This window comes from Vicugna pacos, chromosome 9 (assembly GCF_048564905.1).
Source record: "Vicugna pacos chromosome 9, VicPac4, whole genome shotgun sequence".
NCBI classification, from domain to species: Eukaryota; Metazoa; Chordata; class Mammalia; order Artiodactyla; family Camelidae; genus Vicugna; species Vicugna pacos.
Window position 1 is genome coordinate 27,873,018 of NC_132995.1, and position 12,876 is coordinate 27,885,893.

The 12,876-nt window shown below is 54.1% G+C and overlaps 1 protein-coding gene across 2 annotated transcripts in view; it reads left to right on the forward strand.

The window, feature by feature from the left end:
• NKD1 (NKD inhibitor of WNT signaling pathway 1) overlaps positions 1–12,312 on the forward strand; it is an 84,871-nt gene extending 72,559 nt beyond the window's left edge. The window contains exons 6-10 of one of the 2 annotated variants that reach the window (XM_072967349.1): positions 2,295–2,390; positions 7,771–7,918; positions 8,437–8,521; positions 9,834–9,961; positions 10,747–12,312. In XM_072967349.1, coding sequence (XP_072823450.1) covers positions 2,295–2,390; positions 7,771–7,918; positions 8,437–8,521; positions 9,834–9,961; positions 10,747–11,336 — 1,047 coding nt within the window. In that variant the 3' untranslated portion in view covers positions 11,337–12,312. Of the gene's footprint in view, positions 1–2,294; positions 2,391–7,770; positions 7,952–8,436; positions 8,522–9,833; positions 9,962–10,746 lie in introns of both variants that reach the window. The other variant, XM_072967348.1, reaches the window with a different exon arrangement.
• Positions 12,313–12,876: the final 564 nt, after the last annotated feature.

The window sequence follows — 12,876 nt, forward strand, 5'->3', positions numbered from 1 at the left end:
TGCGGTGAGGGGGACAGATGAGTGACCCAGACCCAGTCACTGCACAGTCGGTGATGTGATGGGGATTTGGGGGCACGGGGCTGGGAGGGCAGGGGGTTCACCTTAGTCAGGCCGAAGGGGTGCAGAGTGATGGGGCCAGGAAGAGGGAGCAGTGGCTGCAAGCAGAGATTGAGGAGGGCAGGTGTCTGAGCTGAACCTCTGGCATAGGAGCAGGAGTTGGAAGCGGTGACACACGGGGGAGCCTTTGGGAAGAGGCAGGCACTTGGGGTGGAGGGAACAGCAGGATTGAAGGCCCGGCAGCTTGCCAGCATGGGCCTGCTGTGTGGGAATAGGAGGCTGAGTGTGCGGGGGCCTGGGGGAGATGAAGCAGGAAAAGGGGTAAGACAGGTTGCCGAGGGCCCTGAATGCAGGAGCCGAGCAGGGCAGGTAGCGTCTGGTTGAGGAGCTGGGGTGGCTCACTGCTTCCTGGGTCCCTGAAAGTCTCCTGGGGATGCTTGGCAAAGCTGAGCGCCGAGCCCAGCAGCAGAGGGAAGGGCCAGACCCAGACATCTCGCCTCCCTGGAAGCTGGGCTGGCTGACCACCCGTGACTCATCCGTGGTCCATGAGGAAGACTCACCTGACGGGTCCAGATGGCGGGGGGTGGACAAGATGCCCATGACGCAGGTCACGGGAGATGGGGTAGTTACTTAACCTGTGTCTCCAAACTTCTAACCCAAGCTGTCTTTGGAGCCAAGTGGAGGGGCTGGGAGAAGGAATCAGGTGAACACTGTGTGTGTGTGTGTGTGTGTGTGTGTGTGCATGTGTGCATATGTGTGTTCATGCATGTATGTGTGTGCGTGCGTGTGTGTGTGCATGTGCGGGGTGAGTGCTGTGCTGCACGAAGCGGTACCCGGGAGAGCAGAGCGGGCACTTGGCAGGTATCAGACAGGCTTGTCACAACTGAGGGAAGGCTGACTTTGAACTCAGCATGGGCCGCCCAAGAACTGCTGGAGGGAAGCGGCTCTGAGCTGCAGAAGCCGGGGGCAGGGACGCCGTGCTGGGGCTCACACCCCTGGCGTTGGGAGGCTGGGCATCTCCCTTCTCTAGGGGGCTGAGCTTGTCCTTGTGCCAAAGGGGAGACGGACGTGGGACAGGATGGTCTGGGGGCGTCTTTGCTTGTTTTCATAGAACTTGTAGATCTTAAAGGCTGTTTGTGGATTCGCTTTCCGCAAACGTCCATCCTTTCTGGCCACTTTCTCTCTGATGTTCAGCCAGCCCCCGCGTATGTGCCGCCAGTGACGGAGCTCACCGCTTCCCCACTCCGGGTCCCTGTGGTTGGACACCTCAGGCTGTGGGAGAGATGAAGATGACGTCATTGTTGTATTAATCGTTCCAACAAAGACAATAGCAGCTGCCACCGTTAATTGGGCTTTTCTCTGTGCCAAGCAGCTTACGTACTTGTTTCCCCAAAGCAGACCCTGAGACAGGACTTGGGAGGTGATCCCGGGGAGTAGGGATGGAGGGACGCCTGTAATGGGGTTGGTAAGTGGGTCACAGGCAGCCGGGCTCCGTCTGCTGAGGCCCCTCGGAGAGCCATGCAGAACACGTTCAGATGTGTCCCCCAGCTCAACCCCTCCCTTGCTCAGGTTGCCTCTGGGCATTCAGTCCCTGACTCTTTGTGGCCATTGGACAGGGAAACCCAGTGCTTGAGGTGGGCGGTCGAGGACCTGCCCACCACCACTACAGGGGAACACAGAGGGGGCCGAGGGGACATGCAGCACCACAGTTTATGCTCCCAACAACCTCAGGAGGCCAATACCACATTTTCCATAATTTATGAGGGGAAACTGAGGCACGGAGAAGAGCAGGGTCTTGCCCAAGGTCACGCGGCTGTGGAGGGTCCAGCGTGGGCTGGCACCTGGGGCTGACTCTGGAACTTTAGCTCTTAATGCTCTTCCTCTCCTGCCTCCCAGCTCAGGCGCCCTCCCTGGGAGTGCCGCCACGGCTCCCTGAGTTACTGTTCCCGTGTCTTCTAGCAGCTCTTAGCCCTTGGTCCAAGTTCAGTCTTCCTGAGGCCACAAAGCCTCCTCCTAGACACTCCCTTGTGTTTCCTTGGCCTTTGAAGACCTAGAGACTATCTGGCCCCCCCCCCGGCAGGCACTTCTCCTAGGCCAGTCATGTCTCAGTCATGATGGTCCTCTTCATGTGGGGTCTGGGGAAGGCAGCAGGGAGGTGGCAGCCCCGTGACCTGGCCTCCAGGTGTTCCAGCCGCTAGGTGACCAGCCACGCTCGTCTGTTGCCTGTGTGTGTTCAGGAGCTCCAGTGTGACGTGTCTGTGGAGGAGGACAGCCGGCAGGAGTGGACCTTCACCCTGTATGACTTTGACAACAACGGCAAGGTCACCCGCGAGGTGAGCACACCCGCCAGGCCTCCCGCCACCGGCCACGCCCTCGGGCACAGGAGTGTTCATAGTGTGCCCACCACTGCTGCCCCTTCCCCTCCTCCTGAAGTCGGCCCAGCTCCTCAGGGCAGGTGGGGAGGGCAGGAGCGAGGGTGTTGGGAGCTTCAGGGAGACCTGTGAGCAAGGGAGAGGTGACAGAGAGGACAGGGCAGCCGAGGTGCTGTCCCTGCTGATGGGACAGGGCAGCAGGGCAAGAGGGAGGCGCAGAGCCCTGAGGCCTCCCTAGAGAAGCCTGGGCCCCAGCGGAGTGCTGTCCTGTCTCCTTCTCTCTCAGGTCCCGGAGCTCTGGGACAGGGCCAGGACCACCCCAGGCCACTTCCAACCTTGGCGAGGCTGCCCAGGAGCTGGGGTGGGCTGGGCACCTGAAGGCCAAGCAATGCCTCCCTCACTGATGCAGGAATGAGCACCTCCCCTGGCCGCTGGCTCTGTTCACAAGCCTGTTCCTCCTCACCCTTCCCTGGTCATGCCTGTCTCTCTTCTCTCAAACCTCCCACATGGAGCATCTCTGTCCTCCCTGTGTTCCTCTCACACTTTCTCCACGCCTGGGTCTGCACACGGAGCATCTGCTGTGAGCATAACCCCGTGCATGAGATGTAGAGTGGGGAACTACACAGACGCAGTTTCAAGCTGTGTGGCTCTGACGGTCTGTGGAGAGAACCAGAGCCCAAAAAGTCACAGGATCATTGTAAACTGGGATGTGTTCAGTGAAGGAGATAAACAGAGTGGTATGACTGACCGAGATGGGCGGGAGTGTGCAGGGAAGCCTCCTGGAGGAGGTGACGTGGGTGCTGAGCCGTGCGGCGTGCCAAGCTGGGGGACAGCCCTAGGCCTGGGAGAGTGAGGCGCTCAGGGTGTTTAAGGAAATGGAGGAGACTGGTACAGTGGCTGCTTAACTGCTTATCCGGAGACAGGGCTGCAGCCAGGGGCCAAAAGGACAGGTCACGTGGGGCCTGTAACCGATCTGCATAGAGGTCTGAGATTAGCATGGCTGGCTGCACGCCTGCCCCCTGGCCAGCACGTGAGGGCTGCAGGGTGTTCCCAGGGAGAACTGAAGCTTTGCCATCTTATCTCCCTGTCCTGGTTCAGGGCTCAGTGTTTTCTTCTCTGCAGATAGTACAGGGAGGGTTGCCAGAGGGGAGACCTGGGTGAAAAAAGGCCATCTCTCCTTTAGGCTGTGATTTAGAGGAGGTTCTAACAGGTTGGAGGAAGAAGCTGTGAGTGACTTTTAATCATTCAAGACTCTTTGGGGTGTGACAGGACTCCAGCACAAACTAAGATAAATTAAAACAAGCAAACAAAAAAAGAGGACTGTATTGGCACATGTTACTGAAATTCAGTCCAGGAGCACTGACTTCAGGCATGGCTGGATCCAGGGGCTCAGTGCCTTTAGGACTAGCTATTCTTCACAGTTTTCTTACCTCTGTATTCTTTATCAGGCAGGCTCTCCTTTTGGCAGGAGCCAGACAATGGCTAATAGCTTCAATCTATATGCCATGCTGTCTGCAGCCACCCTCCACCCCTAAATTCAGAATGTCAGCTGGAGTTCCAGAACTGAATCTCACTGGCTTTGACTGGGTCACATGTCTGGTCCTGAACCAGTCATTTTTGCCATAAGTTTGTGAAGATGTGTTTAATGGCCAGTTCTGGGGCCATGTGCTCATTCTGGAGTCAGGGGAAAGTTATTTGACACGTGAGTCACATCGCTTGAAAGTGGGAGGGAGGATGGATTTGGCTCACAAAATAAAATCAAAGTGCTATTATTAGGAGAAGGGAAAATGGATTCGAGGTAGGCAAAGCCCCCAGAGGGACCTGGGTGTTTGAGAAGCAGTGGAGACCCTTCCCAGTTTGGGACCCTGGGGAGATAGGGGATGGTTTAGGTGAGACCCCGACTAGTGCCCTCCAGCTGCAATGCTTTCTGTGAGGAGTTACTGTTTTTCCAGAGAGCGGAGTCCCTGTTCCCCCCCTCCCAGTCTGTTTGGGAGTGGCAGCTACAATGTCATTATCTTCACAGGGGAAGCATCACAGGCTAGTAGCCTGTGTAATGGAACTGAATTGTGGGGAGGCACCTATTTGTTAAATCTCTGGGCTAGCCAGGCTGGGTTCCGGGGGCGTGCTGGAAGCTCCCTCTCTTCTAACATGTGCAGTGGCCAAGAGAACTCAGACCCCGTCGCCGCCGCCTTTTTTCCGGTTCAGAAGAGGCTGAGGAGCCTCATGAGCTGATGATAAAAAGGGTGTGCCCCCTACCTCGGAGGCCTTACAGGAACCTTGCAGGCAGTCATTGCTTTCTGATTCTGCATTCTGCTTTCCTTTAACCCTTGGTAAAAAGAGAAATAGCCAGGAAGTGAGGATTTCCAGGGAGGGTGCCCCAGCCCCAGAGAGAGCCTTCACTGGTGTCTTTCCCCTGCCAAGGAGCAAGGAGGTTGGTTTCCAGTCCAGGGAAGACCCAGCCTGGTGTTTCCACTGGTCTATTTTTAGCCCCAAAGCCAGTCCTTCAATCTGACTATAAATACCGTTCCCCTCCGCACATTCTGGCTAGTAGCACGCAAGTTCCTGCATGCTGGGGCAGACTGGCTCCCGGCTCCCGGCAACCACAGCCTGCAGCTGGCATCTGGGCTGACTTCCCAACTCAGAAGAAAGTCCCTCTTCATTCTTCAGGTGTTCATTTGTACCATCAATATTCACAGGCACCCACTCCTCTGTGCCAGACTCTAAGCAGTCAGCAGGGCTGATTTTCCAGCTGGAATTGCCCACTTGTTTGTAGACCCTGAATCAGCTGGGACCCTCTGGGATTGCACACCAGGACCCCAGGCCTGCTATTTGATGCTTAGGTGGTGATGTTGTGGACCTCACGTTCCTCATCTGTCAAATAGAGATAATGACTCCCCCTTCACGGGCTTCCTACAATGATGAGAGAGAGTGGGCAACTGTAGCTGTGCAGAGCGGCTCAAGGGAAAGAGAAGGGAGAAGAGGGGTCCTTTGTGGGCTTTGCCAGAAAAGCTGGGATCCCCTGTAAGTTAGCCAGTGACTGGCTGGAGCCCAGATCCAAACTGGCAGCCCCAATCTAGCCCCCAGATATTCCAGCCCAGTACAGGCCACAAAAGCAAAGATAGATGAATTGGACTACATTAAAATTAAAAATATCTGTGCATCAAAGGACACAATCAGCAGAGTGAATGGCAACCTATGGAATAGAAGAAAATATCGGCAAAGCATATGTCTGAGAAGGGATTAGTATTTAGAATACATAAAGAACTACAACTCAACAATAAAACAACTGGATTAAAAAACGGACAAAGACTTAACCAGACATTTCTCCAAAGAGTATATACAAATAGCCAATAAGCACAAGAAAAGATGTTCAGCATCACTAATCATCAGGAAAATGCAAATCAAAACCACAGTGAGGTATCACCTCACACCTGTTATGATGACTGTGATCGAAAAGACAAGAAATAACAAGTGTTGGTGAGGATGTGGAGAAAAGGGAACCCTTGTGCACTGTTGGTGGGAATTTAAATTGGTTCAGCCACTATGGAAAATCATACAGAGGTTCCTCAAAATATTAAACACAGAATTACCATACAATCTAGCAATTCCATTTCTGGGTATACACCCAGAAGAATTGAAAGCAGATTCTCTAAGAGATACTTGTACAGCCATGTGCATAGTGGCATTACTCACAAGAACTAGAAGGTGGAAGCAACCCAAGAGTCCACTGATGGATGAATAGATAAGCAAAATGGGACCTACCCATACATGGTACATTATTTAGCTTTAAAAAGGAAACAGTATAACTGAAAAATTGTGCTCTACACTGGAAATTGACACAACATTGTAAAACAACTATAACTCAATAAAAAATGTTAAAAATAAAATAAAATAAACTGTCATAATAAATAAATAAACTAATTAATAAAAAAAACATAGAAAAATAAATAAAAAGGAAGGAAATTCTGACACATGCTACAACATGGATGAACCTTGAGGACCTTATGCTAAGTGAAAGAAGCCAGTCACAAAAAGACAAATGCTGTGTGATTTCACTTATTTGAAGTACCTAGAGGAGTCAGATTCATAGAGACAGAGAATGGTGGTTGCCAGGGGTGGGGGGCAGAAGGGAATGAGTTGAAAAAAATTAAATTAGTTGCCAGTATCAAAGATTCTGAAGATGTAACAGGAGATTCTGGACACCTGGCTTCTCTGCAATGACCCTCAGCCTGCATTGCCACATTGCAAGGCAGCTGAGCTGGGTGGCTGCCACCTCCTGTGGGCAGGGGACAGTACCCCAGGTGGCCCCTCTACTCCTGGTCATCCATCCACTCACCTGCATGGCCATGGCAGTGCTTGGTGTCACCTCTGCCTAAGAGCTTCTGGGTGAGGGGCGAAGCGGGCTGAGTCCGTCTGAGTTCCAAAGGGATGCTGGGCAGATAATCGACCATCTGTGAGCTTGATCTCTGGAGAGTAAATACCTTTTCCAGAGTTCGAACATCATTTAAAAGCCTCCCTTCAGACAAAGGACCTTAGCAGATGCCAAGAACAAAGGGAGACCCAGTGAGGTGGACCCAATCCCCACTCCATCCCCCAGTCAGAAGGATTTGAAACGCCCTGTGGAGCATGGATTAGAGACCACTGTTCTGGTTAAGGGGATACCTGAGGCTCAGAGGGAAGATGAGATTTGGCCAAGTTTTCACAGAATAGCTTATCTTTAGGGACACATCCACTTTTCCATTTTTCATCTAGAAGGTGCTCATCAGACCTGCAGCAGACGCTGCTGACACCCGCCCCCACTGTATCCATGGCCTTCCTCTAAGATTACCTGTTAGTGCCCAGCATAAGAGCTTTCTCTGGTGCCTGGGAGATGGCTTAATCTTTGCAGGACAGCCCAGAGGTCAGGAGGATGTAGCATCCCCAGGGCAGCTCTCCACCAGCAGCAGATGAGAGTTTCCTGAAGCGACTTCCACACAGGCCCTCCGAGGGCCTTTGTGCCACTGAGCCCCGCTGCCTGCGCCCTTCCTGCGCACTCAGATCATTCATTCTCCCTCGTTCCCTCACTCTTGCTTCCCCTCCCAATGAACCTCTGACATCCCCGTGTTTGCCTGATGCTGGGCTTTGGAGGAACCAGGGGGATTCTGCCCATCAGATTCCCCAGGCCCTCTGATTCCTTTGTTTTATTTTGTTTTATTTTTTAAATGGAGGTACTGGGGATTGAACCCAGGACCTCGTGCATGCTAAGCATGCGCTTTACCACTGAGCTGAACCAATCCCCATCCTTTGTTTTAAATGCATGTGACTGAAGCCTGTGTGGGGCTCTGCTTCCCTCCCCATCCAGGACATCACCAGCCTACTGCACACCATCTACGAGGTGGTCGACTCCTCCGTCAACCACTCCCCGACATCGAGCAAGACGCTGCGGGTGAAGCTCACCGTGGCCCCCGATGGGAGCCAGAGCAGGAAGAGCATCCTTGTCAATCACCCCGGTGAGGGGCTGGAGGCCCATCCTGGCCGTGGGGGTCAGTCCACTCCCAGCCCTCTGGAAGGGTCAAATCCCCAGCTAGGAGGAGTGGGCGGGAGTCCTGGGGGCTCTCCTGCGAGCCGCTCTGTGGACAGGAGGGATCTGAGCGGGTCCTGGAGGGGTAGGGTTTAGGTGGGGAAGGAATTCCAGAGCACTGGAGGTGGGCCTGGCGTGGCAAGCAAGTAAAGGCTTGTGTTGTGGTGAGTGTGGGTGGGCAGGCCCTGGAAGGCAGCTAAGGCGTCTGGGGAGGGGGTGAGCCTAGGGGAGGAGTTAAGCAGAGCAGGTAGCTATGAGGCCTCTCTATTTAGTCCTGGCTCGGGGAACCCTCCCCACAGAGCCATCCTGAAGCTGCTGTGGGTCAGTTTTCAAGGACTGTGTGACAGGCAGTGGGACAACCTGGGCAGGGCCGGGGAGCCTGGGAGCCAGGGGGCCGGCAGGTGCAGGAACACGCTACTCACCCGCTGTTTCTCTGGCGGGACTCAGACCTGCAGAGCACCAGGCCCAGAGCGGAGACCAAGCCCGCCGAGGAGCTGCGAAGCTGGGAGAAGAAGCAGCGAGCCCTCCTCAGGTACAGCGGGCAAGGGCCTCTGAGCCCGGATTGAGCACCAGCTGTGTACCTGCCTCTGAGGGATTCTGAGCAGAAGGTTGCTGTCCTGTGTTCTCCCCAGAGGGCAGTGATTTCAGAGGACAGGCTCACAAATCAAACCCAATTTTCCAAAATAGCTAAATGTAGGTCTGCAGTGCTTCATCCAAAATGCTTCAGGCCAGATGTTTTGGAATCCGGCATTTGCTGGGTTTGAGAAAGGGGCTCCTGGCATATTTCTCATGCATTCTATTTGGGGTCTGAGAGGCACCTCAGGATTTAGCACGTCGCTGTTTCTGCACAGACATGTATAAATACTCACACTAAGGGAGATAAAGACTATGGCTATTTTCACATCTGTTTAGAGCAAGCTTGGCTGCCAAATGGGTTATGAAAAATCTTTGTTTTCAGGCGTTTTGGATTTCAGAATTGTGGGTAAGGCAGCATCTGTCTTTCACCTGTTGTTACTTTTTGAGCTACAGGGAAGGAAGGGAAGAGAGGGAGGGAAGAGAAAAGAGAGAGACTGGGTGAAGAAAAGCGTTGAGTACACGGTAATATGAAGTAACTAATATGGGAGGGGTGAGTGTGTGATACCTGCTGCGAACATGGAAAGGGAATGACGGGCAAGCACGAGCTTAGGGGAAAGGGAGAAGGCCGTCCAGGCAGGCACACAGCATGGTGTGGGGGCCGGACTGAGAACTGAGGGGCCCAGGCTGGCTACAGATGTGGGGGGCTGTTCTGGGGGTAGCAGGGAGGAGGCAGGTGGGTGTGGGCAGATCACAGGGGCCCCTGAAGGGGAGGGGCAGGGAGCCCAGCATCCTGCAGTGAGAGAATGGTCACCTCTCTTCCCTGCACCCTGTCCTGCACACACACTGGGAGGGCCCATTCTGGGCCTTGGGCAGTTTACAGAATCTTCCAGCCTCAACTCCAGGGCCTGGGGGCTTCTGTTCTCCCCACCCCCTGGGGAGCCAGGAAAGCGTTAAGGGACACACAGTTTTAAGCCTAGCTTTGGAGCATCCTTAGGTTCTGACCAGTAATCCTCTCCTTTGCTTTGGGCCTGTTCAAAGCATCATCCCTGTCCAGTCCTCCCAGAAGGCCCAGGGAGGCCAGGTAGGGGAGGAAATGGGGGCATAGAATGAGTGCAAGGTGGCCAGTCTCTCCCTCCCTGCTCCCAAGACCCAGATGGAAATTAACAGACATCCAGAAGGACTTGTCCTGCTGGCAGCTTCCCAGTAGCTTGTGGGACCTCTCCCGTCGTGGGGCCAGGGCCCACCTGCTCACTTGCCTTCCCTGCTAGGTTCCAGGGTGACAGCCGTCTGGAGCAGCATGGCTGCTACCACCATTGCGTGGATGAAAACATTGAGAGGAGAAACCACTACTTAGATCTCGCCGGGATAGAAAACTACACATCCCAGTTTGGGCCTGGTAAGGGAGTTCCTTCACCAGGGAGGGCGGCGAGGGGAGGGTGTAGCTGGGCGGGCAAGTGGGCCAGGGTGGGAGGTGTTCACTGTCCCCCCTGGGCTGGGGGAAGGCGTTGCTTTTACTGGACAGATGAAAGTCTTCTTGGCTGAGATGACATTCAAAACAGTTAAAAAATGAAAGTAACACACGCACAAAGTTGAACAAAATCAAATGGTATCCGAGTGCTTATAATACAATGAAAATGACAGTTCAGTGCTGCGCCCCAAACCACCCCACCCTGTTCCCCTGTCTTCCAGTGAGGATCCTGGCTTCGTTAGGCAAAACATGGCTCTGTCCTTGACATCTTAGCTCTTACTAAGATAAATGAAGACACAGTCCACTTAATTTCACTCCCCCCAGCGCCCTTCTCCCCTTCCTCCTCTTGTGTTTAATTCCTCTGTGGGTTACCTCTAAGTTAAGGGATATGCTTGTCAATTTCCTTCGTGCTCCAGTGACCTTAGACAGTTAACAATGTCTCTGTCTCCTCTCTTTCAAAGTTCTCAGAAGAAGAATTACTTATTTTCAAAGATCTAACAATTTTTCCCACTTAGCAGATGGCAAAGTTCCATTCGAGAAAAGTTTCCTCCAAGGCAGGGAGGAGCAGTCAGTGTGTGGGGAGGGGGGAGCTCTGATAAGGAACAGCTGCCTCTACCCGTCTTGGAGAACTAGGGGTGGGGTGGTTTCTGGGACACTGTGCAACACCGGCACACAGTAGGTGCTCATGAAATCTCTCTTGAATTGGTCCCTAGGCTCCCTGTCCGTGGCCCAGAAGTCAGAACTGCCCCCCCGCACCTCCAACCCGACTCGATCTCGCTCGCATGAGCCAGAAGCCGTCCACGTCCCACAGCGGAAGCCGCCCGGCGCGGACCCGGCCTCCTTCCACTTCCTTGACGCCCCATTCGCCAAGGTCTCGGAGGTCCAGCAGCGGCTCCGGGCCACCCAGGACGGGAGCAAGCACTTTGTGAGGTCCCCCAAGGCCCAGGGCAAGAGTGTGGGTGTGGGCCACGCGGCCAGAGGGGCAAGAAGCAAACCCCCCGTGGGACCCGCCGTCCCTGCGGTGTCCCCGTCCGCCCACCTGGCCGCCAGCCCGGCCCTGCTCCCCACTCTGGCGCCCCTCGGGCACAAGAAACACAAGCACCGCGCCAAGGAGAGCCAGCCGGGGTGCCGGGGCCTGCAGGCGCCGCTGGCCGTGGGCGGCCCCGTCGTGGGGCGGGACCACGTGAGGGAGCTGCCCGCCGTGGTGGTGTACGAGAGCCCGGCCGGCCAGGCGGTCCAGAGACACGAGCATCACCACCACCACGAGCACCACCACCATTACCACCACTTCTACCAGACATAGAGCCCCGCCCCCTGCCCCGCCCCCGCCATATGAAGGACCCCTCCCCCTGCCCCCGAGGCATTATTATTCTATTAATTATTGTTATTATGACGATTATTGTTATTAATAATTATTGTTACTCCACTAATATTCAGCTAGCCTCCATGTAGAAGATATATGGAAACACAGAACTAAACTTTTATTTATATATTGTGGGGACTGCATAACTTACCCAAGAAGGGACTCTGGGTCTGGAAGTGGCCTGTAGCGGCAGAGGCTCCCTGGGGATCTGGAGCTGCCGGGTCTACGAAGGACATCCCACACCCATCCCAGCCCCCGGGAGCCCTTGGCCAGAGCTCTGCCCCACCCCGGTCTCTTCCAAAAGAACACCCTTACCTGGCCTGGCTTCCAGAGACCCTCGAAATCTCCGAGAAGATAAACAGCTGCTACCTCTTAGTATTATTCGGATTTTATTTTGCCCTTAACTGATTGTAATGTGCTACAAGGGATTTCAGCGGACTGCAGACGTGCGACCTTCCCAGCTGTTGTGTTTTTATGTCCCAGCCTAGAAACCTTAGCTGTCCTTTCTGGAGTTACCTTTCACGCATTTCCAGTGGGATCATGCCCTCCCCCCAAACCACTCCCATCTTCTCTGCCATGTGCCACATGAAAATACACCTGTCTCCTTTCTCTCCTCCTCCTCCTCTCTTCTTTAGAAAGATACACACACATGTTTGAAGACTACCCCCTGAAACCAGCCTTCACATTTTGGAAACCTCCAGAGAGGGAACCAACCACATAAACAAGCGTGGTTTTCCAAGATTGGGCAATTGTGTGCTGTTGGTTGTGACCGAAGATGTGGAAACCTCGGGTCCTACCGTTGGCAAATATAGATGTACCTACGTGGTTCTCTAACAGAGCTTCCTGTATCTATAGGTAGATGCCGTCAGTCCGTTTCTATGTATCTTTCTATAAATATACACTCTCAGGTACCTTTTCTGGTGTGCAGAAATCGGTGGTTTGCTTCTCTAGATACATCCTGAGCCCAGACATGACCCTGCATGCCTCCTGTGGGGGCCCCTGTCCATTAGGTGCCAGTAGCCACTTGCTTGTCATTGGGGGTCCTTTCTTGAGGTTTGGGATCTGGCAGATTTGGGAGAAGCCTGTTGGAGTACAGAAACTTGGAGGGAAATGGGGACAGTGGCCAGAGTTTGGATCCTGAAGCAGTGTCCTCTGCAGAGCAGGGTTTTGTTTGATAGAGACCTGGGGAGGCCAGGAAAAGGACCCCTGTCAACCAGTCAAAGGCCCGGTGAAAAACTGACGCCACACATGTTATAACTGGGTACTTTGGGGTGAGTTGAATAAAGGGAATATTTACAATGTGTGGGCAAATCCTCTTGAAAGAGTGCAGGGTTCTGGGCTGGCACTATGGGTGCCGCCCCCACCCCTGGAGTCAGGGGTGGGGTGGGAGGGAGTCATCCTCAGCAGACATGGGGATGGGGCCACCTGGAGGAGCCATGATCTTCACTCAGCGGATGCAGCCAGCCTGTGGGGACCCTAC